The 22,130-nt window shown below is 60.5% G+C and overlaps 7 protein-coding genes across 7 annotated transcripts; all 7 read right to left on the bottom strand.

Annotated features, from left to right (window-relative positions):
• Nucleotides 1-1,188: 1,188 nt before the first annotated feature.
• Nucleotides 1,189-2,244, bottom strand: LSCM1_03750 (uncharacterized protein; the record flags this gene model as incomplete). The annotated part of the gene is made up of 1 exon (XM_067321283.1): nucleotides 1,189-2,244. One exon carries the CDS (start codon nucleotides 2,242-2,244, stop codon nucleotides 1,189-1,191), a length of 1,056 nt encoding a protein of 351 aa, XP_067176651.1.
• An 873-nt stretch (nucleotides 2,245-3,117) lies between these two features.
• LSCM1_03749 (uncharacterized protein) lies at nucleotides 3,118-4,026 on the bottom strand (the record flags this gene model as incomplete). The annotated part of the gene is made up of 1 exon (XM_067321282.1): nucleotides 3,118-4,026. One exon carries the CDS (start codon nucleotides 4,024-4,026, stop codon nucleotides 3,118-3,120), a length of 909 nt encoding a protein of 302 aa, XP_067176650.1.
• A 1,734-nt stretch (nucleotides 4,027-5,760) lies between these two features.
• On the bottom strand, nucleotides 5,761-7,002 carry LSCM1_03748 (uncharacterized protein; the record flags this gene model as incomplete). The annotated part of the gene is made up of 1 exon (XM_067321281.1): nucleotides 5,761-7,002. One exon carries the CDS (start codon nucleotides 7,000-7,002, stop codon nucleotides 5,761-5,763), a length of 1,242 nt encoding a protein of 413 aa, XP_067176649.1.
• Nucleotides 7,003-8,487: 1,485 nt separating this feature from the next.
• Nucleotides 8,488-10,653, bottom strand: LSCM1_03747 (uncharacterized protein; the record flags this gene model as incomplete). The annotated part of the gene is made up of 1 exon (XM_067321280.1): nucleotides 8,488-10,653. The coding sequence occupies one exon, from the start codon at nucleotides 10,651-10,653 to the stop codon at nucleotides 8,488-8,490; it is 2,166 nt and encodes a 721-aa protein (XP_067176648.1).
• A 2,286-nt stretch (nucleotides 10,654-12,939) lies between these two features.
• LSCM1_03746 (uncharacterized protein) lies at nucleotides 12,940-15,753 on the bottom strand (the record flags this gene model as incomplete). Its single annotated transcript, XM_067321279.1, has 1 exon — nucleotides 12,940-15,753. One exon carries the CDS (start codon nucleotides 15,751-15,753, stop codon nucleotides 12,940-12,942), a length of 2,814 nt encoding a protein of 937 aa, XP_067176647.1.
• A 902-nt stretch (nucleotides 15,754-16,655) lies between these two features.
• LSCM1_03745 (uncharacterized protein) lies at nucleotides 16,656-16,919 on the bottom strand (the record flags this gene model as incomplete). The annotated part of the gene is made up of 1 exon (XM_067321278.1): nucleotides 16,656-16,919. One exon carries the CDS (start codon nucleotides 16,917-16,919, stop codon nucleotides 16,656-16,658), a length of 264 nt encoding a protein of 87 aa, XP_067176646.1.
• A 1,324-nt stretch (nucleotides 16,920-18,243) lies between these two features.
• On the bottom strand, nucleotides 18,244-21,231 carry LSCM1_03744 (uncharacterized protein; the record flags this gene model as incomplete). The annotated part of the gene is made up of 1 exon (XM_067321277.1): nucleotides 18,244-21,231. The coding sequence occupies one exon, from the start codon at nucleotides 21,229-21,231 to the stop codon at nucleotides 18,244-18,246; it is 2,988 nt and encodes a 995-aa protein (XP_067176645.1).
• Nucleotides 21,232-22,130: the final 899 nt, after the last annotated feature.

Here is a 22,130-nt window from a genome sequence, read left to right as displayed (position 1 = left end):
CCCTTCCCGTTTCTTGGTCGCACGCACTTCCCACTGCTTTTTTTTTGAATCCACGTTGATAAGGATTGCAGTGAATGACGCTGCGCCTCCTGATGTGAAGCCACACGCTCGCTTGTGTATTCGAGGCGTCTAACGCGACTCGCCAACCCCGCGATCGCGCCTGTGATGGGGGGAGGGGAGGGGAGAAGGCTTGAGCACAGGTAGCGCCCGTCTGCCCCCTCTCCGATGTGCGCAGCGAGAGAAAGCGGCAGAGATTCGACGAAGAAAAGCGTTCAACACGAAAAGAAGACGGCAAAACAAATGCGCGTCCGGGTGCGCACCCGCTTCAATTTTTTAAGGAGCCTGTGCCGGTGGCAGCGCAGTTGTTCGCCTCAACAAGAGGGTTCTCCGCCGTTCCCTCCATGCGCAGATGCGTGCGTGAGAAATGTGTGGCGTGTTCGTCATGTCACGGGCACGTACGCACACATACTCGGAGAAAGAGAAAGAGAGAGGGGGCAGAAGACCCCACACAGGCGCGCGTGCGAAGGCGGGGAGACAATACACTCGAGTACACAACAGTGAAAGCAAACGTCAGTTGCGAAGAGAGAGGACGGAAAATACAACATGAGAGCGGTACGGGGCGGCGCTACTGTGCGCACGCCCTCACAAGGAATGCCGATGGAGAAGCACCTGCAAAGAGGGGTGCCGCGGTCCCTTTCTGGTGAGCGAAAATCGCACACACGCTCGAACGCGCGCACGCGCCGGCGCATCTGGTTGGCACGGCGACGAGCGAAGTGCTGAAGCGCAAGAAATGCAAAGCTGCCAAGCAGAGGGCGCGTCTTTTCTTTTTCTCTTGGCCATCATGCAAGCCGTTATCGAGGTGAGCTCATTTCCTCTGAGTCGCCCATACGCATGCTCACATTCAGAGGGCCACACCTGCGTACGCGCAGCCGCGAGTTCATACGTTGACCACAAAAGATAGATGAGACCAGAAGCACATACGCGAGAAACAAACGCGCTTATGACATTGATATGCCGCACCTCTGTCACTCGCGGCACCATCTGCGAGGTCTGCATGGTACGACGTGTGATCGACACATGTTCTAGTGAAGCTCAAGAGCCGCTCAAGCCTCACATGCACTATGCCTCCATCACCGGTACGTCAGCAAGCTCGCTACTCAGAGAGCAGCATGCAGAGAAGCACAGAGTCTACCAGCACACCTTCACCAGTTCTACAGCATCATCTTTACCGGAGTAGTAACGGGCGAGGTAACGCCGCTCCTGAAAGCCCAGGCGACGGTACATGGCAAGCGTAGCAGCAATCATCGCCTCTCTGCACTCCCGCTCCGACACGCACGGATGGGCGCCTTGGCAATGTTGTGGTTGCGTGCGGCTTTGCTGAATCGTCCTCGTCACTTCACCGTCGTCGTGAGGACGCTTTGCTGTCCGTCGCGTCGACGCCAATGTGTGCAGGTGCCACCGCTGGATTGCATAGGCGGCATCGTCGCCTCGGTCACAGGCAAACACACCCGCTGGGGCCTCCTTGCATGCCAAGCACTGTGTCAGGAGCCATGACGCGAGCCCGCGACGCCGGTAGTTTGGGTGGGTCAGGACGACTTGAATGTAGCCCTCTACAATGGGGCGGCGCATCCCGATATTCGATGGCGCTCCATCCGCACTCCTGGTGCCGGGGTGATGGTTGTGCAGCGCTCGGCGAGTCATCAAAGAGTCTGTGGAGGGTGAGCCGGCTGATAGTCGCACCCACACAACACCCACCACACACGCAAGCTGCTGGTCACAGGGGCTGGGCCCCGAGCTCACTGAGCATGCGCCACTGTCGCCACGCGAACGCCACGGCGGTGCCGTCCCCTTTTCCGCACTCTTGGTCGAAGCACTCTCCTCGCCCTCATGTGCCTCAGACGTGCTATCGCTGGCCTTTTCCTCCCTTGTCTTCGGCGTCGCCGCTCTTGACGAACTCGGCACAGCCACCCAGTAGGCGTGCACCTGCAGTAGCTGTGAGCGAGTGCACGGAGGGTAGGGTTCGAAGGACCACGCGCCGCCTCCGTCGAGCTGCTGTACCACATCGTGGTAGGAGAGAGGTGGTGCGAGATCCCCTTTTGGCACCGGCGGCGTCGCCGCGGACTCGCACAGGGGCACGGCTCTGGTGCCGTCCTTCACAGATTCCTTGGGTTTTTCCAGGCAGTGCACGTGGAATTGCGAGGCAACAACAGCAGCCGCGGTCGACGGTAACTGCGCTCCGCGCATCCGCGTGCAGGTGAGGAGACGGCGCACCCTTCCCACTGTAAAAAAAAGAGGAACGGCCGCGTGGCGGCAGGGGGGCGAGAGAGGTGCACGACGAGCTCTCATGTCCCGTTTCGCTTTCCCAGTCGCCGCCACTCCCGTCTGGAAGAGGCGGCGCCCCCGCAAGGATGCGCAAAATGCACGAGGATGCATGAAGGAAGGGAGAAGGAGGGGGGTGAGAGCAGTTCGATGTCGTTGGGCGGGCAGCGTCCACAGAACAAAGAGAGAGAGAGCAGAAAGAAGACGAGAGAGTCACCGGCAGCGGCACAGCGAACCAGTTGCCCCACCGGCGCCCGCGACAGGTCATCACGGGTGAATGCATACACATATGTGATGCACTGGTCTCTGCGTGTGCTGTATGGGCACGGAATCGGTAGACCGCGGGGAGGGGAGCAACAGTCTGGAGCATCCCCCCACCCCCTACCCTCACTCTCAGTGGGCCTGGAACAGCCCAGTGCCGGCACCTCCTGAGAACAGAGCGACGCAGGCGCGTGAATCATACAGATGGCTACGCGCCCCCCCGTTCCCTCCTTGCCCCTCAGGGTGCCCCTCCTCTGGCCTACCCTTCGTGCCCACATTTATGCCTGAAGGGGTGGATGGCGTTGGCGTGGTCGGTTTCATAGGACCCCCTTCGTTATCTCTTTATCGGCGCGCCCGAGCGCCATCGATAGCGGCCTGCAGAGGAAGGAAGGCAGGGCACCGCACCATCTCGGCGTATTCAAAGAGAACCCGCGATGCGGCATCGTACACAGGATCGTAAGAGTCTCTTTGGGCGCCTGCTCCACACCTTGTGTGTGGGTGTGGGTGGGCGCTTATCGCTTCAGGGGCCCCCCTTGCTTACGGCAGCAGCGCCACCTCAACTACGGAAGACGGGTTCAGTAGTCTGTCGGGGCTTTTCGTCACCCGCAGCTCACGCGAGTTCAGCGTTGCCTTGCCCGATCCGCCGCTCTCCACGGTGGCTCTGATCAGATCCTGCAGTACCCCCATTGCCTTCCCCACCGCCAATTCGATGGGGTCACTGTGGGCAAACGCCAGCAGCGATGCCGCGAACACGTCGCCCGTCCCCGTGTAACGCCCTTCGTGGTATGGAACGACCCCTGTGTAGCGCTTCGTCGTCTTGGTCTTCTGATCGTGGCACGAGAGCAAGAAACGAAGGTGCGCCGGATCCTCTTGCATTGCGAAGGACTTGATCACCACCGTGGGCGTGCCCTGCGTGTGAAACCACTCAGCCGCCCTCATCGCTGAGACGAGATCGGTCACCTCCACAGAACTCAATACCGATGCCTCAAAATAGTTCGGCGTGGCAATGTCTGCATGAGCGAGCAGCTCCCTGTAGGCCGAAATCACCTCCTCTTTGCAGTACAGCCTCCCGTCATCGCCCATGACGGGGTCGCAGAAGAACACAACATCTTTTTTGCCCTGCTGGTGACGCTTCTTGCGAATCTCGGCGACGGTCTCCGCAAGGTGACAGATTATGTCGCTGTTGTTGATGTACCCGGTCAGCACGTACGCGTAGTCGCCCATGAAGTCATTCGCGCGCAGGCCATCCATGAGAGATGTGAACTCTGCGAGATCCATGCGATGGCCTTTGATGACAGGATAGCCGCTGTGGTTCGACAAGCTTACCGTGTTGATGGCATCGACGTCAAAGCCGTGAAGCTGTAGCGGAAACGTAGCGGCCTTGTTGCCCACATACCCATGCGTCACATGGGACTGGATCGACAGCACGCTCCTCTCATCCGACATGATGCTAGGGAGGTGATGGTCGCTGCCGATATAAGGTTGCGTCCTCTCTGCCTCCACAGACAGCTTCGAATACGCGTGCGTGGGTTTATGTCTTGATCAGTTTAGATCTGAGCGAGCTCAGTGAACCGTTTGCCGGTGGGGAAGCGCTGAGGAGCACTGAACCACGAGATTTCAAAGAGGAGAAGGCGAAGCAAGAGTACCCGGCAGGCCTGATCAGAGCGAGAAGACGTGTAGCCCAGGAAAGGAAGTGGAAGGGAGTACTAAAAGAAAGAGCACCAGGCAGCGAGGGAAGCCGCAGATGCAAAGGGAAACGCGAAAACAACGAGGTGCGAGCGCCGAAGCGCGCTTTGGCAGCTAGCCCGTGTCGTCTGCTCGCTCCACGCGTGAGGCGTTTCAGCAGGCGCCCAATCCCACAGTTGGGAGTCGGGGAGAAGGGGGAAAGGCGAACAGATGGAGGGAGCGGAGACAAGCAAAAGGGGGCGCCCGTTTTGATGCGCCGAAGGTGCAGGCGCGAAAGTGATACGAAAAGACGGGAGAAAGAAAAGGGCACAACGCCAAAAGAAATGCGCAATTCCCCGGGAAAAGAGAAAAACAAGAGGGAAGGCAGAGGAGCTTCGTTCTTTTTTGGAGGGTGCGTGGGGGGAGGGAGGGAGGGGGTGCGCTATCCACGTCTGGCCTCTGTGGCACGTACGTGTGTGTGTGTGTATGTGTAGGGGAGGGGGAGAAGGGGGGAGGGGGCTGGAGGAAGCGTTTGCGTGTACGATGCTGCGGTTGCGATTTGTATGCGTCGACCATGTCATATCGGGAAGAGACAAGAGGGATACGGCAGCCGAAAAAAAAACGCACAGGTGCCCAATATCGGTATGCAACCATTGAAAAGGCGAGGATAGGAAAGAATGAAAGCGTAGAACGAGGTCGAGAGGCCTCCAGGCGACGTTTGGAGGGACGCCCGCTTCTGGACGCCTGAGGCATACGCGAATGTGAGCGCAAGCACATCATTGGAGCGCCCTTTGCCTTTTGTTTTTTCCACGATCCTTCACCGCACAGGCAAGACCGCATAGACACGCACGAGCGCAAGAAAGCAATACGTGCCCCTGTACGAATACACCACGTGCGAGAGAGTTGGCGACGGAAGAGCAGCCTCGGTGGCTATTGCCGCTCTTGGCACATTAGCCGAAAGTAGCAGCAAGCCGTCACTCTCCTCAAACACTCTACGCGTTCACACTTCTTTTCGTTTGTGTACGATACATGAATCGGCAATGCACACGCACATGCGATGCAGGGTGAAGGCAAACGAAGCAGCCTACACAAAGAAAGGGGGAAAAAGAGAGGGGCACTGCTCAAGTGCATGCGTTCGTGTGTGCGTCTCCATCTTTCAGTGTCTATGCAGTTGCACCTTCCTCCGATCCTCGTCCAGGAGCGTCACGGTAGAGCAGAGGGAGGGAGGGAAGAGACAAGCTGACAGAAGCATGCGCATAGGTGCCACAAGCCACATGAGATCCGAGCATGGCACCCGGCCGCCTCTCTCACTCTCCCTCGGTCTTCTCTGCCTTTGCCTTTTCGCCGAAACTCATAGTCTGCATCGCAAGCGCTCAGGAGCTTTCGAAGGCGGAGGGGGTTGGGGGGAGGGCGCTGAGAGCACCAACAGAGCGAAGCCAACAGCGTGGCGGTAGAGCACCTTCGCAAGCTTCTCTCTCACGTATGGAAAGCAACGCGTCTGGCGTGCCAAGAGGCCTACACGAACTGTATCGTCCAGTTTGGCACCTTCCAGGTGGTCTTGAGGATACCCAGGAAAACGTCGTCGTCCTTGATGATGGCACTAAGGCCGTTGTAGTAGTCCATGAACTCAGTGTATGGCACGAGCCCAAAATGGCGCTGGTTCTCGTCCCAGATGGCGAGGAAGCCCTTCAGCAACTTCTCGGCTGTAAAGATGGCATCGCTGACGACGACAGGGTGCTCCTGCGCGTTGAAGGTCGCCTGAATATCCTTGATGGTGATGTTGCCGTCCGAGTCATAGTCCAGCCGCTGAAAAACTTCGAGCACAGCCCTCTTGCGGGTCGAGTTCATGTGGCCGCGGACATATTCCATGAAGACGTCGTAGTCGATACGGTCCTCGAAGGCCTCCTCACCGGGCGCGACGGGGTGCGTTGCCTCCTCGTGCGGAAAAGCACCGAAGAGAGTGTCCGCCACGGCGTCGATTGTGTGGAGGGCGTGGCGCGTGTCCGATACGGAGTCGGCATGTGCGCCAAACGCGCGGGAGTCGCGGACAAGCCGGCGCACGCCGTTGCGCGTCATCCATCGCCGACCGTCGTCACAGACTTTCCGAAAGGGCCGCCCCATCGCTTTGATGCCGATCTCCGGAATACCGCCACCGGCGTGATCGATGTACGCATCCCGCAGCTGCGTGAGGATGTCCAGCACGGCGCTCTCCAGCATGACCGGCATCCGCTCCCCACCCGGGGCGCGCAGCGTGGAGAGCATCGTGTCGGGGTTGCTGATGGAGCTACTGTTCAGGTTTGCGACAGGGGCGAGAGAAAATGTCTTGGTCTTGAGGTGGCTCACATCAACCGAGACGATCTTGTACCGTTTCGCAGCATCGTCGCGCTGGTTCTGTGGTGGGCCAAGAACAAGGATATTGTCCACCTGAAAGTCGTCTGTGGTGTAGGTCGTCGAGTTGGCGCAGTCGGCGTCGTGGCTTTGCGCCATATCCGCTGCTGCCGTAACGTCAGCAGCTTTGAGGTACACATCAAAGGGGTAGGCTGGGAAGTGCTTCAGCTCGGGGTAGCCCATGTTGCCAATGATGGAGCGCACCTCCTCGAGGTAGAAGCCGTGCCAACGAGGATAGTAGCAGCCAAAGAAATACCGCTGAGTGTCGCGGCCGTCTGCGGAGAGAAGCTCACAGTGAAAGCGCAAGTAGTCACCGCGCTCGATGCGAACAACTTCGCTGTAGAGCGACGCATCCATGCGCACCGACATTTTATTAGTTGATGTCTTCCGTCGTCAGTCGACTCCTGTGATGAGTGTGTGTATGTGTATGTGTATGTGTGTGTGTGTGTTACAGTGCCTGAAACCCTCTCGGTCGAAAGAAAAAAAGAGGAGGCGGTGCACAGACCAAAAGACAGTCCCTGGGTAGAAAGCGAACGACGCAGCGTCCTCGGCCCAGCAGAGTAGAGGGAGGGTGAAAAAAGGGGGACACGACAGGGTGGGCAAGGTCTGGTGCAGGACAGGCGAAAGCAGCAGCAGCGGCCGCGTTGGGCATTCATGCAGCGAAGCCATCGCACCACCGCTGGCACAAGCCCCTCCTTGGCCCTCTTATCCTCCTCATCATGGATGCAGAGCGCGGCGCCTCTCCTTTGAGGCACAGATTTGCGCGGCTCGGGTGCTCTTCTGCCATCCTTTTAGCACGTGCATCCGCCTATCCCTATCAACGGTAGGTGCACCGGCACACGCGCACGCTCATTCCGCTGTGCACATCGAGGTCCAGCGACAGCCGCAAAGCAGCGGACTGAGGCGTTATTCACTATTAAAGATAAAAAAATCACAACAGGCACAGCCGAACATGGTTAGCGGCGAGTCCTCCCAAAACGCCCGTCTGCAAAATGCGCACGCCTACATGTCTCGACGGGCGTACACATAGGGAAGAAGAGGCAGGTCTTACACACACCAGTAGACCTCGGCTTACTCAGCACTCTGCAATCATACGAGCCCTCAGAGGCCCCACTCCAGCATTCTATATATAGATATATATAGATGTGTGTGGCGACACCTCAGGGGGCCGCTGGCCCTGCGCACGCGCTGTGCGGGGGGATGCCGAGCAGCACCCCATTCACCATCCCCCTGCCAGATGCCGGGCCAGTTCCTCGCGGTGCCGCAGGGCCAGCTGCCTGCGGCGTGTGGGGGGTGAGGGAGGCCAGTGTGATGCATCGCTGCTGCTGTCAGTGATGGGGTGTGGTGGATGGCGCTACGGCGGAGAGGTCCGCACGGTCGATACGATGGGGCAGGGTGCCAGCGTGACCCGGGCATGCATAGCGCTCGCCCCGCCCTTGCATTGCCTGGTGGCGCGGCGTGGGGAGGGGGAGGCCGAGCCACACGCCAAAAGGGCGCACCAGGCGGCGGTCGGCAGAACGTGAGCAGCTGCGGGGCGACGTGCGATTCGCCAAGCAGGGAGGCGGGGAGGGCAGAGATCGGCGCAGGAGCTCCGCGCTTAGGTGGTCGAGTCGGCGCACCGCTGCAGCGCGTGCTTGCTCGGCTGCCTCACGCCACGAGGCTCTAGGGCCTGCGCGTGCGTGTGTGTGTGCGCGCGCACGACAGGGCTAACGGCGAAGTAGGGCTCAGCACTTATGGGCAAAAACGGTCGCGTTGAGAAGGAAAAGGCGCAGGCGTACAGTTAATGTTGCACGTACGCGGGAAAGGGGGGATGGGACGGGAGTACTGGTGAGGGAGGGAGCCGGCCTCTGACTCTCATCTCTTAAACCACGCGTTTGTTTTGGGTCGCTGTGCCGTGCCGATCGGCTCACGACGGATACCGTTGTTCGGCAAGGACGGAAATGTCTCTTCATTGATCACCAGTCCGCGCCCCCGTTGGCCTGTACTAGACGCTGGCACCGATGATGTAGCAGCGGTGGCGGCATACAGGCCCGAAGAGGCGGCCGCCGTCGGCGCCCAACTGCGAGGGCCGTTGTTCAGCTGAGGCCGAGTGGAGGCCGATACGGGCAGCGCCGCCGGCGTTGAGGATGTGGTGCAAGCATCCACAGAGGGGTCCTGGTGTTGAGCCGCCACGGAACGGCTGCCGCCGAGCTTGGACCGCGTGTCGGTCGTCAGCCATGCGTTCTGCTTACCACCCCTGCCCTTGGCATTCGTACGGCCAAAAGGAGACGGTGCACCAGCGGCTGCGCTTTGGTGGTTGCCACTGCTATGACTACTCTTGCTCCTGTCAGCCATGCAGTTCTGCTTGTCCTCTGCACGCGCCTCCGCCTCTTTTCGTGCGTCCTCCTCGCGTGCGCGAGCCACGCGCTGCGTCTCGGGGGCCATACGCATCTTATACACCTCCTGCAAGGCTGCCTGCTTCGCCGCTACTGGCATGGTCGCAACAACCAGCGGGAACACCTCATGAAAAACCTCTGGGTCGGGGAAGCACTCGCCCGCCAGCACGTCGTAGTACTCGGAGGTGAGCATCGCAGAGTCGATAAAGTCGCGAGTGTAACTGCGGAAGTGCGCGTAGGCGACTGGCGAGCGCAAGTGCTTGCTCAGCATACTGTTCAGCCGCTGCTCTAGCTGCTTTTTGTCCGCTGGTGGTTTGTTTTGAGCGTTGTGGCTGCCCATGCTCTCCGCAACGGCGAAAGCGGAGGAGGGCCCGCTGCTCCTCTCACCGCCCCAACCCCCACAGGCGCAGGCCGAGGAGGACCGTGCGCCGGCGTCGCTTGCGACAAGACGAGTGAGGACTGGTAAGGCGCCGCTGCCCAAGTAGTGCGATGGGATTCCATTCTCCTCCGAGGCGTGGACTCTCTCTGCGCCGCGGGCGTTGCCACAGGCACCACGGCGAGCACCATGGCGTTGGTTCGCCTTTGTTGGCACCATCTCCACCGTCTCGACGCGGAAAACGTGGTCGAAGGTGATTTGAATGACGTTTGTGTTCGACCCGGTCGCAGGCGCGGAGCCAGCGGTGCCGCTGCCCGCGGGCGAGCTGGATGCCTCACCGAACATGGCAGGCGAGAAGGCAGCTTTTGCCCTCACACCGTGGACACGCTGCTTGTGTACCATCAGCTCGATCTCGTTCCCAAACACGCGCATCATTAAATCGAGCGACGCGCAGTCGGGATGGTCGCAGATTTTGTGGCACAGCTGAAAGTGTTGATCCAGCTTTTGCCGGCTCGCGTAAAAGGTAAACGTGAACTGGCCACGATTGCACACATCACACGTGTAGTGCTGCTGCTGCATGTGCTTCAGCAACGACTCGCCATCATAGAACCGGTTCGCGCGCTTGCAGAAGCGACACGGCGGATGACCTGTGAAAGACGACCGATCGTGTCGGCACTGCCCCTCCATGTGGTTCTGCAGTGCAGTGCTAGAGTAGGCCACCTGCTCACACAAGAAGGCGGGCCGGTGCTGGAGGCACACCTCGCAATACGCGAGCTCGTGATCCACCCACAGGTGATCCTTGAGCATGTTGATTTGGATGAACGGCTCCTGGTATCCGTTGCACCAGCAGCTCTCGATGGGGCAAGTGTACTCGTACAGCTTTGCCACTTCCTGCGCCAGCCTCCGGGAGTCGATGGCGCAGTGCAGGTAGCGATCGGTTGTAAAGACTTGCCTCATGCTCTCCATCTCCTCGGCAGAGAACTGCTCCTCCTCTCGGCTCACCCTCTGCGTAATGATCGGCATCGCTGTCGCCACTTTGCGGCAGACCGGGCAACTGCCTTTGTTCAAGCTGTGAATCCGCAGGCCACAGATGTAGCAGGTGTAGTGCCCACACGAAAACACGCACAGGGCACGGCACGGCTCAGCACAGATGAGGCATTCCACTGGTACTTCCTCGCTGTGTGGATTCAAGGCAGCAGCAGCAGCAGTCCGAGGATTTTCACCGCTGCTGCCTCCTGGGCCTTGGCGCCAATTCTGTCCTCCACTCATGCCCGCTGATGCACGGCTCTCTTGCTTGCTTTTTGGCGTTGAGCTCGTGCCGAGGTCCTCGACGTTGAAAATGGCAGCCCGCCAGCGACGCCCAGGGCCTCCTCTTCGGCCCTCGCCCAGACCCAAATCTGACGAGCACTGAACGAAGACGACTGTATATGAGGGAACGCTTGATCGCCGGGCGCGGGCGGTACTACAGGAACGCCAGGAAGACAGCACACACACGCACACACACAATCACGCACAAACGCTACAAGAGGGGGGAGGGAAAAGAAAAAAACAAGAGAGATAAATGCAGAGGATTAGAAGAGCGACTTGGAGCGGAACACTGCGCTGCCGTACGCGCGCTTTTTCGTCTGACCGCTTTAGCTTCACTGAATTGGTGGGGAGAGAGGGAGCGAGAGGGGAAGCAGCACGCCGATCTCTGATGCGCCTGCTGAGTAGCCCACAACCCACTCTCACTCCGCCCTTACCTAACCTCAAATCTGTCCTCCGTTTCAGATACAGGAGGCTCGGGAGAACAACCGATGCAGAGGCCTCTCCTGACGAGCGTCGTGGGGGAAGGGAGGAAGGGGGAGGGGGGCAGATGGTGCCAGAGGAGCGAGTCCCCTTGTCCTCTCTGACGTTAATGAGACAGAGAGAACGAGAGGGCGCCAGGGCAGAAGCAACGGCGCCGGCAGAAAGCGCTACTCGCGCGGAAAGACGTCTCTTTTTCTGCTGTGAGTGCAGCACGTGTCGTCTGTGCCGCCGTTGGCGAGAGAGCGGCGCACGTATTGTCAAAGGAGAGGAGACGAAGACGGCGTTGGTGCCTTTGACAAAAAAAAAAGCAAAGGCGGATGCGGAAGCGATCAAACGATGGCGCAGAGGACGAGAAGAGATGCGCAGAAGAAAAAAAGAAGCTGCTTCTATACGAAGATGGGTGAGGGCAGGACAGGCGCGAGACAGAAAGAGAGGGAGATAGGGAGAAGCGGTAGGGGGGGCGCAAGCCAAAGCGGCGCAGAGGCCGACTTTGTGGTCGATGAGGAGAGGCAAAGAGAGGACGGGAAACGGCGCCAAGCACGCGAGCAGGCCTTAACAGTCCATGCCACCCGTGGCCTCTGCCCGTCTGCCGGCACCCGCTGCCGCTGTTCCCTTGACTTGATCGAGACGCAAGTGCAGTACATGCTGAGGTGGCCCGGCAGCAGGGCATGGCAGCTGCGGCGCACAGAAGAACGTTTTTTTCTCGTTGCTGTTTCCCTCGCATGCCTTTTGCGTAAGTGTGCAGTATCTAGAGAGGAAAGAGAGGGGGAGGGGGGGCGTCGCATGAATTAAGGCAACACGACAACGGAGTGAAGGACAGAGAGAGAGAGGGAAGGTGCGGAAAGTGCGGTCTTTTGCGTCGAGAGGAAGGAGGGGAGGGCCCAACTCCGTGGACACCTCGTCAACCTACGCGCACTCCACCGTATCGCGGTTCACAACCGACAGCGCTCTCGCGCTTCTCCCTTCCATCCCCGCACCCCTCCCCAGGGCTTTTTCCCATAGCTGCCCAGGGTGCTGCCCAAAGGAGAGCGGTTGCGTAAGACGGGCACAGTGGGGAAGAGGAGGAGCGAAGGCACAAAAAGAGGTGGTGGCACGGAGACCGAGTCATCGGGCCCAAGCAAAGTCTACGAGAGAGAGAGAGGGGGGCGACGAGCGCAGAGGGGAGCTGGCGGAAACACCCAGCGGAAGTGGTGTGTGGTGCAGATGGACAGGGCGTGTGAAAAGGGTGAAAAAAAAAAGGCTCCGCTGAAACGAAAGAAAAAAGGAAAAGGGAAGGGGGAGGGAAGAGGCGCCACACACCGAAAATGGTCGCGGCTGCTGCAACCATCGGGGAGGTTGGTGGGAGGCATATACATGCAGCGCTACCAGTACGCGCACGGGCGCGCTGATGAACGCGTGAGTCGGTGACGGCGTGCATATGTGCATCGGGGCGTGCATCTAAAGGTGAAGAGAAAAGCATTTAGACGAAATAAAAGGCGAAGGACAGACACAGAGAAAATGCCGGCGAGACGTCGCAGCGATGGGGACAGTGATGGAGGAGAGAGAGAGACGACGACGACGCCGGAGAGCGCTGTTCGCTTTGGCGCCCTCCATTTTCTGTTTCGGCCCATCCGCGTCTTCGCGATTTCACGACCGGCCCCCCTGTATGAGTGCGAGAGCTTGGCTGGTGGCGTTCTGGTCTGCTCCCGCGATGGAGCGAGAAGGAGAGTCGGCATCGCTTACGGGGCTCAATCCCTGGGGCGCCGTATCATGGCCGGCTCGTCGCGCTCAGTTGCCCAAGGCGGCCACACACGCCGACTTTTTCGACCTGATGGGCGGCAAGATACGCTCGGGATCTCGCATCATCGCACTCTCCGGTTGCAGACGCTCTCCTGCTGGCACCGCCGTGTCCGGTTCCGCAACGTCCTCCTCCCCCTCCACACCGGCGAGGGTGAGTCGCGACGGGCTAGCGGTCTTGTGTCCTTTGTCCATGCATGCGGACTCGTCAAGGTCTGGCGGAGGATCTGACTCCAGGTGACGCGCGCCTTCTGCCTTGGCCGCAGCAGACTTCCTCACGGTCACCGAGGTGAGGAGTGTATTGGCATTGAGTGGGGCAAGGCCACGGCGCACAGGCGTCGGCAGCGGCAGTGGCGCAGCATTGGGCGCCGAGTTTTCCGCACCCTCCTCTGGCCCGCCGCCCTCTCCCGGGACAGAAACGTTTGCCGGCGCTCTCGCTTCCGCACCCGCCTCCGCAGCAGTGGGGAAGGTGGGAAGCGCGCCCGTCTCCGCACGCAGCCCAGGCGTGGCGCGAGGCGTACTCAGTGTGCTCTGCAGGATGTTCTCTGTGTCGGCGTGCGCCCCAAGGGGGGTCACCACTGCACGGGAGAAGACAGGCGCGAATGCGAGCGATGTGTAGAGGGGGCCCGTCTCTTTGTGGGAGATGAGAAAGGCGGTCGTCAGGCTCTCCACCGGCACCTCGCGGTCCACCTCTAAAAACGGTGGAAGACGCAGCGCCGTCAGCGGCAGGCCAGCGTGGCACGGCCCGCCTCGATGCCCCTGCTGTGGCTGCGCCGCCGACACATTGCCACTCTCCACTGTCAGCGTCTGCCGCCCTGCTGCCCAGCTTGGGGCTACCAGCGTCGTCAGCTCGTAGTTCGCGCCCTCGAAGAGGAAATGCGTCGCCCTCACCACCACCTCAGCGCGGGTGCGGTCGCGGTGCTTGCACAAGCTCGCGAACTCACGGCTGCTGATGCGTTGGGCGCTCTCAATGCGCTCCTGCATCGGCGCTGCTGTGTTAGCTGTCCGGGCGTTCGCGCTGCTGGGAAACGAGGCACCACCGCCGGTGTGCGAAATCGCGCGGGGTAGCGCACGCGAGGAGAGAGCTGCCGAGACCGACGACGGCGACTCGCGAACGCTCTTGAAGAAGTGTATCGTCGACCCGTCCGCCATCTCCCGCCTCACGAGCAGTCGAATGTCGCTCACCTTGCTGTTGCTCAGGACCGTCGTGTACGTTGTGTAGGTGGCGCACGCAACCGGAAGCTCAGATGGGCAGCGCCGCACAAGGTAGTGTGTGGGCGACGCTGGTGCGCTATGCGCCTTGTGCACCACCTGACAAATCACCTGCAGCCCGCGCTCAATCTTGTCGTCGAAGGTCGTCGAGTTGTCGAGCAGGCGATACATTGGGTGACCGACATACATCTCCCGCAGGCGAAGATCGGAGGCGCGCGCGCCGTCGAGGTCCTCATAGCGCGCTGGGTTGTCCAGGTTGTAGAACCCCTCCGCTCCATCTGCGGCGGTGACCATGTGAATGACGGCGTCGTAGCGGTCGCGCAGCGCATCGATGGTGCTGCCTAGAGCGTGCAGGATCTCCTGAAACTGCGCATCTGTGCAGAACGCGCGACCATCCATTGTGCCACGGTCCGACACGATAATGGTCGGCACATTAGACGCAACGGCGAGCGCGTAAAACTGGTCCTCCAAGGCAAGCTGGGTGCGAAGAAGCCCGAGCTGCTGCGGCACGGTGAGGTTGTTGTCCCACTGCATCCCGCCGGTGACGAGCAGTGTTGCAGCCTCCGGCACGCACATGACACGGAAGCCAGTGCGCTGCGGAATCTTCGACTGGATGGCCGAAAGCATCGTCGACTTGCCCGCGCACGGGCCACCAGTGAGGCAGACGCGGTACACCTTGTGCTTCGACTCGAGCACCTGCTGCACCGACACGAGTGGAAGCCCGTCGTACTGCCCAAGTGCCACTCCAGGAGAGGCCGAACGAGCCACAGGGCGGTAGGCGGTGAAAGTGCTGTTCAGCTGACAGGGGCCAGCAGCAGCAGGCGCAGCCGGCGCCTCTGTGAGAGCCATCGCCTCGACTGATGCGCACGAGGTCGCCGCCAGCTCCTCCGCCTCAGGTGCGTTCGGCGATGGAGACGACTTCGCGGACGCCGCTCCCTGTCCCTCCCTCTCTTCTTCATAGAGGCCGCCCTCGCTGCGCAGAGGCGTGTGGCGCTGCCGACCCTCCTTCGGCGCCCTTACAGCAAACCTCACATCCGCATTCCCCTTCACGTTGGGGTGTGCGGCGATGCTGGCGTACTGAGGAGGCCCTCGGTGAAGGTGATCGCCACCAATGAAAGCATCCCCAGCTGCGTCGTGGCGTCCATCCTCCCACCGCGTGGGATGCGACGCCTGGGCTGGGTGCTGGGGCTTGGCAGTGCGGCTTTCCTCGTACACCCTCCTCGAGGCCGCCGCGAGCTCAACCCGCGGCGCCGTCGCGCCGGCTTCCGTTGGCGGAGGTGTGGCCAAGATCGGGGTGCCCCCGGGGCGTGGAAGAAATCGCCGATAGGGCTGTGGCGCAGCAGGTGGCAGAGGTGTCGCTTCAGCCCAAGGCACTGTAGGCGCCGCGTTGGCGTCCTTGAGGCGCTGCCGAGGGTTTGAGGTGTACCCAGTGGCCGGCGGAGCTGGAGAGGCGGCAGCGGCAGCAGGAGTCGTCGCTACTGCCGCTACGCGCTCCTCCGACGACAGGGGCAGTAGCGAAGATGATGGCGCGTTGGATGTCCCCGTGAAAATCGCGGGGCCTCCGTGCCGCGCTATAGATGATCCGATGCCCATCTCTGGCACACGCGCACTGTGGCCACCGTATGCGCCCGCGAGTGAGCCAAAGGGGAGGAGGCACGTGCGTGGATAACTGTATTGCGCCCGCTCTCTCCATGAGCAGTACAACGCGCAAAAGACAGCAATGCGCCATAGGCCCGGCGAGCACACCCGTAGTGGGACAAAAAGAGAGAAAGGGATGGAGGAGCGATTGCGCGGGAAGAAAAGTAGAGGCGGGCATGGGCCTTCTGGGATGCACAACAGCCGCTGGATGGCCAGCGCGCGGGTCGAGAGACGGCAGGGCCACCCAGCGCACCCATGGCATCGCTTTCGATGCGGAGAGGAACGGCCGGCCCACTCACCGGCGTACGATCCTCCGCGCCTCAGCGAGGAAAAAAGAGGTGCAGGCGCATGCGGACGCCCTCCCCCGACGGTCGCCGTTCCCCACCGCCCCCGACGGCACCGCCAAAGCCGCCTTCGGCTCGTTCCCATCCTTCGGTGTGTCACTTCCCTCTCTGCTAAGTGGCACGTCTGTGGCAAGGCGCACAGGGAAGGACTGCGTCGGGAGAAAGGGCGAGGAGGGAAAGAGTGGTGGCCATCGATTCACATTCGCTCACACACACACACACAGACACACGCACCTCACCCAGCCACACCACCCTGTCCTCCCTCTCCCTCCGATCCGCTGGTACCCCTGCGCGGAAAGGCACTGGCGCGCAAAACGCCCGTAGGCATTCATACACACACGCACACACATAGACACACGCCTGAAGAGACCAAAAACCAAGACAACAGTGCCGCAGCACCGCACCCCTCTCTACAGCTGCCAGCGGGGCACCCTCATGCATCACATGCAGCGATCCGTGATGAAACCCCTCCACAGAGCAACGAGGCTGCTGCTGCCGAGAAATGACTTCGCCTTAAACACCGATCGGGTGGATGACACCAACATTGTCGCTACGCAGCAAAATCTTGCCCAGATGGTAACTCTTGCTAGTTCGCAGATTCGTCTCGGTAGTGTCGCCCAGCACGACGTTCATGAACTCGTCGTAGCCGAGCAGGTTGCCCTCCAATCGTGTCTGCGTATCGTGCACAAGCCACACGCACACTCGTTGATGGTCCTGCATGAAGCGGTGCACCACCCCCGTGGGGTTTTCCATTTGACGTGTGTAGGCGCCGCTCATCACGGGCGATGCGGTCTCTTCGATGGCGGTTGCTGTTGCGCTTCTCCTCGTCCCCGGGCTTTCTTCCGTGCCGATGAGACAGTTCTCAAGCAGCAAGCCGTATGCGAAGCCAACGCTGTTACACAGTGCAGCTCGTGAATATTCACTTGGTGAGAAAGGAACAAGTTATCTTTCAGGTGGACGAATTTGCTGCACAGCAATCAGCACAGCAGTGATGTCAAGGGGAGTGGAAGATATTGAGACAGCCGAAGCACGAAAGAGAGGCAGCGGAAAGCGAGAGATGGCGGTGCTGTGTCTGCATATGCAGAATTGGATATACATGAGTTCAGGCAACGAGGCGCTCTGATGAGGCGCACCCGCAGCGCCGTGTAGCGACGAAGCACCACATCACGCGCAGGTGAGATGCGTGCGAAGCCTTCGTGCGGCTTCTCAGCTGCCGCCGTCTGCAAAGCGACAACAAAAGGGGCTCCGAGAAGTGCCTTGGCAGGGGAGGGGAGGGGTGGGGAGTGACGATGAAACTGCAGGTGAATGCGGCGACGAAGAGAATCGATCGCTGGCATCTGCGTGGGTGGCGCACACCCACTGCTAATCCACCCTCCTCCCTCCCTCCCTCACACACACACACACAGAGAGAGAAGCAAGGCTCTCGCGGGCTCTGCCACGGCGCTCCGATAGCCGCTCTTCTTGGATTACTTTCTCGGCTACAGGGGGGCACCTAAGACGAGCAAGCGAAGGTGAAAGAGGGAATAAGAGAACAAAGCACCATGGCATCCACAACGAGGTCAAACATGCCAACAGGCAGGCAGGCCGCCCTACACTAAGCATACGTTCAGCAAGCGGCAGACGCATCAGCACTAGACAGAATACGGAAAAGGTTTGGAGAGAGAGGGGGGAGGAGGGGGGAGGGGAGGAGAGAGGGAAGGGGTAAGGGGAGGTGAGCCTGAGCTGCACCGACGAGAAGGAGCCGTCGCTACCCGCTCATCTTACGCCGTGTGAATCCAGCCGCTCTTCGTCCACCACCACCACCCCCTCGCCTCCGGTGCGATCGAACACATACACCAATGCCGTCCCTCCGAAGTAGAGGCGGGAGAGGGAAGAAGGGAATGCTAAGCGAGCCTGCGTCGGGGAGAGAAAGAGAAAGAGAGGGGAGAGGAGGGGAGGAGAGAGGGAGGGGGGCTGAGCAGCACAGCAAGGGAAACGCCCTCTCGTACGACAGGCAGATGCACACTTATTTGACGCCCTGTGCACCTCAGTAACCTATCGCTACGAGTGACAGTCATACGCCAACTGGACAAAGGCGAGGTTGGCTTGACAGCCCGCCTGCCTACTCGTAGAAGGCGAGGTACACCTCGGACTCGTGATCGAGCACGAACTTCTCCTCTACCACGTCGATATCCTCGTCGTCGCAGCGGAACCACACATGCGGGCGCGTGAGGTGTCGCACATAAGCAATGTAATGGCCGCCGTGCAGCGAGCCGCGATGTGCAACGATCCCGACCAAGCGGCGCACCAAGGATGGCTTTGAAGGAGTGCGCTCGCCAAACGGATCAAATTCGTCGTGCGTGATGGCGCAAATCGAAGCAGCGTTCAGCGCGGCGGATTCGAGAGCGGCAGCCCTCCCACCGGCCCCGTCAGCACTAGTGCCAGAGATAGGTCCCGCCTTCGCAAAGTATTCGGCATCGCCGTTAAGGTTGTTGAGCGGCGTCACAGCAGAAGAGGAGGTGCCGCCATAGGCGTCGCCAAAGACGCTGCCGACGCCCGCCACGTCATCGGACCCGTCGTCGCCTAGTGCGTTGCCTGCCCCAACCCCAGTACAGCAGCGGCTAACGGCGGCGCTGCTGCTCTGCCGCGAGTGCGTCGCCTCGGCTAGCCCATGACCGTCATCCAGCAACCTCTGCGTGGCCACCTTGACGTCGTCCTTGGCGTGGCGCAGGTACTTGTCGAGCATCTTCCCAGCTGCGTTGGGAAAGCGACGCTGCAAGAGATGCATCTTCTCCATGCGCGTGTAGGCCTCCACCACCTCACAGCTGACGTAGGGGGTGAGGTCAAGCGTGAGGGAGATGCGCACCGGGGTGAGCACCTTAATGAAATCCTGCACCTCTGGGTCATAGTGGAAGCGCAGGAGGTGCACCGCAAGGCTGCCGCCGAGGTGGGAAAGCGAGGTGCACACCTCGGCTTCGCTGTAGAGCGCGTTCGCGTAGACACGCCCCTCTATTTGCTCCTTGCTCAGCTTCCTCCCAGCTAACTTCGCCAGCCTCTCGGCCTCCGCCTGGGCCGCGGCAAGGGCGTTGTGCCCCTGTTGCTCTCTCTGCGAAAGCCTCTTGAAGCAGCTCTCGCACGCGTAGCGGTCCTTGCCGCGTAGCGTGGTGGGCGCGAAGAGCGACGCAATACCGTCCGCGATGCTCTTCTCGATGGGGATAGAAAGGGACATGAACATTTCATGGCGTGGGACGCAGTGCTTGCATTGAGAGCAAGTCACCTCGGAGAGCAGCGTACCCTCGAAGCTGACGCGGCGGGTCGCTTTCTTTTCCTCCTCCGTCTTTCCCTTGTCAAACTCGTCGCCAATACCGTTGAGCAGCGTTATGAGGAACTCTTGGGCGTCCTGCTGCTCGTCCTCTTCAAAGAGCACGTTGATGCTGCCAATCTGTGCCCGCAGCGAGCGCACGAACGCAAAGACGGCGCCATTGCGCACGTCCTGATACGTTTGGTGCGACACTTGGTGAAGCAGACGTGACATGGATGTGGTGAGCTTGCCAGGACTCTTCTGCAGGTCGAGACGCAGTAGTGGGCCTGCAAAGTTGCGGCACCGCAACAGGCACTGCAGCACCGAGTTCATGTAGCAAAAGTAGCTCTCGTTGGAGAAGCCGCAGATTGCCGCGCGGGTGATTACCCGGTCCGTCTCGGTCCGTGAAAGCAGGCCAAAGCAGCCCGTCACGTTCGTCGCCGCCAGGTCCACGCCGCCGCCGGTACCGCTGGCGTGAGCAGCACCCGCCGTGGTCACCCCTTCGAGTCCACCGACGAGCTCAGAGGCGCGGCTGACTCGCTGCATCTCGAACAACCTGTGTGCACGCTGCTGGTTGCGTTGCCGCTCCACCTGCTGCGCATGCTTCTTTGAGGAGTACTCTAAAAACTGCGGTGGCACTTCAAGGCGCACCCCGCGAAGCAGAAAATACGCGAGCAGCGCTGTGAGCTGCCCCAGCCGTCGCAGGTGGACGTGACGCGAGATTTCGTTGTCGCACTGCTTACCGTGCAGTCGTGAAGGCTGCCGGTCGCCGCATTTGGCGCAGAACATAAGATACGACCAGTTCTCTGGCGGAGAAGAGTGGAACTCAGGCAGAGAAAGAATGCTGTGGGCTCCGATGGGGGTAAGCAGAGCACATTGGCGCGTGTGGAGGCGGTCTTCCCTTCGATCGGCGTAACTGTTCGTCTTGGAATGTAGCCGCGGTAACCCGTCGAGGTGGCCACTACTGCTGTATACACTGGGCACGCGAACGTGCACCGCGCTGGGTGAAAGCCCGAGCGCATTTCGGCCACGGGTGAGGCTATGGCTGTTGGACGTGGAGCTGCCGTTTAGTTGCGTGGCACTTATCCCGCACGCGACACTGGTGTCGAAGATTTCCTCGAAGTGCTGGTAGAAGGGGAGCGGATTCGACAGGTCCACCGCGCCCTCCTCGATCTCGCGCACCGTCACGGTTGGGAAGAGTAGCCCCCATGACGTCTCCTGTAGTATGTGGGACGGGTGCGTGCTCACAAAGCTCGGAACGCCGATATAGAAGGAATGGTACGGGTAGCCCCTGAGTGACGCCTCCGCGTCATCGCAGCCCGCGACGGTGCTGCGCTGCTGACGGCTATAGTGGTGGTCGCAAGCGTGATCGCGGCAGTAGCATGAGCCGCAGGTCACGCACAGGTACAGCTCCTTCTCCGTTCGCGGTGTAGTTGGAAGCTCCTCCTCCTCAGCAGACATGACGCGAATGCTGGACTCGCGTATGTGGCCGCTGGAGTGCTGCTTGGCCGAAATGGTGCTCAGGTCCCCTTTCGAGCCACTCTTGGAGGTGCCGAACAGCTTCTTCAGTGTGTTGCCAAAGGTGGACTTGCTGGAGGAGCTCTTTTTCTCCGGGGTGTGGAGCTTCGTGAGGGCGCTGCCACCACCAGAGGAGCCCTTTATCGACTCCTGCACGGCTGGCGGGCCACATGTAGTACAAAAGAATAGCGCCTCCGGATAGCCCCCATGCCTCTTGCCGCTTAGCCATTGCTCTATGAAAACGCCGCGAAAAATGTCGAGATCGACATCTTCGACGCAGCTACACAGCATGCCCTTCTTCTTGCGTGGCTCGATCAACGAGGACTGCCTGGTGACTGTCTTTGGGACAGCACCGGCACTCGTAGCGCCGGTGTAGAGGATGGGTGTGATCGACAGTTTGGTGACGTGGTGGCCCGCTGAAGCAGCGACGGCCTTGAAGCACTGCATGGTGGCATAACAAGAGGAGAGAGAAAGCCATGAGACGACAGAAAGAGAGCGATGTCGATGAGGGAGGGAGGGAGGGGGCCGGCATGCTGACCTGTACAGGGCGTCGGCCGAATGGGCGACATCGTGCAGTGCGCACAAGAGCAGCACGCACAACCGGCAACATCTCGCTTTCTTCTGCGGTTCCTCTTCGACAGAATCACTTGCTCTGCCTGAGGGCGTGAAGCAAATCACTCTTCACCGTCATAACTGTCGTACACGCACACACACACACTGAGAAACGGGCCTCATCTCTATCACGAGGGGATATGAGAGGAACAGCGTCAAAGGAGAGACATCGTCGCGTCGTCGAGCGATCGAATCCCATCTGAATCGTTCGCGGCAAAGTGGGAAGCCGCGCGCCGAGGCAGAGTGAGGGCGGAAGAGAGCCCGCCGCAGGAAGGCAGACAAGGGCGAGGTCCTTCACGAGCCCTAGAACCGCGAGGCATCTCCGCTTCAGGTCTTCTTGGGCTTCCACATGATGCCGCTGCTGCCGCTCTTAGGCGTCACGACCGTCACTGTCGATCGGCCAGCGAAATCCGCACGCTGACCCTCACCCGGAGGATCCAAAGTGCACGCGCAATGCAGAGAGAGAAAGAGCGATGGGTGGACGAGCGGCGCACGGAAGGTCGCGTGAAGACGAGTCGCGAAGGATGCGGAGGTCATCCACGGCCGACGGCTCCGTCGGCGCACGCGAGCCCGCTCAC

The sequence above is a fragment of the Leishmania martiniquensis genome, chromosome 30 (assembly GCF_017916325.1).
Source record: "Leishmania martiniquensis isolate LSCM1 chromosome 30, whole genome shotgun sequence".
NCBI lineage: Eukaryota > Euglenozoa > Kinetoplastea > Trypanosomatida > Trypanosomatidae > Leishmania > Leishmania martiniquensis.
The sequence above is the reverse complement of the archived record's forward strand: the minus strand, read 5'-3'. Positions and strand labels throughout refer to the sequence as shown.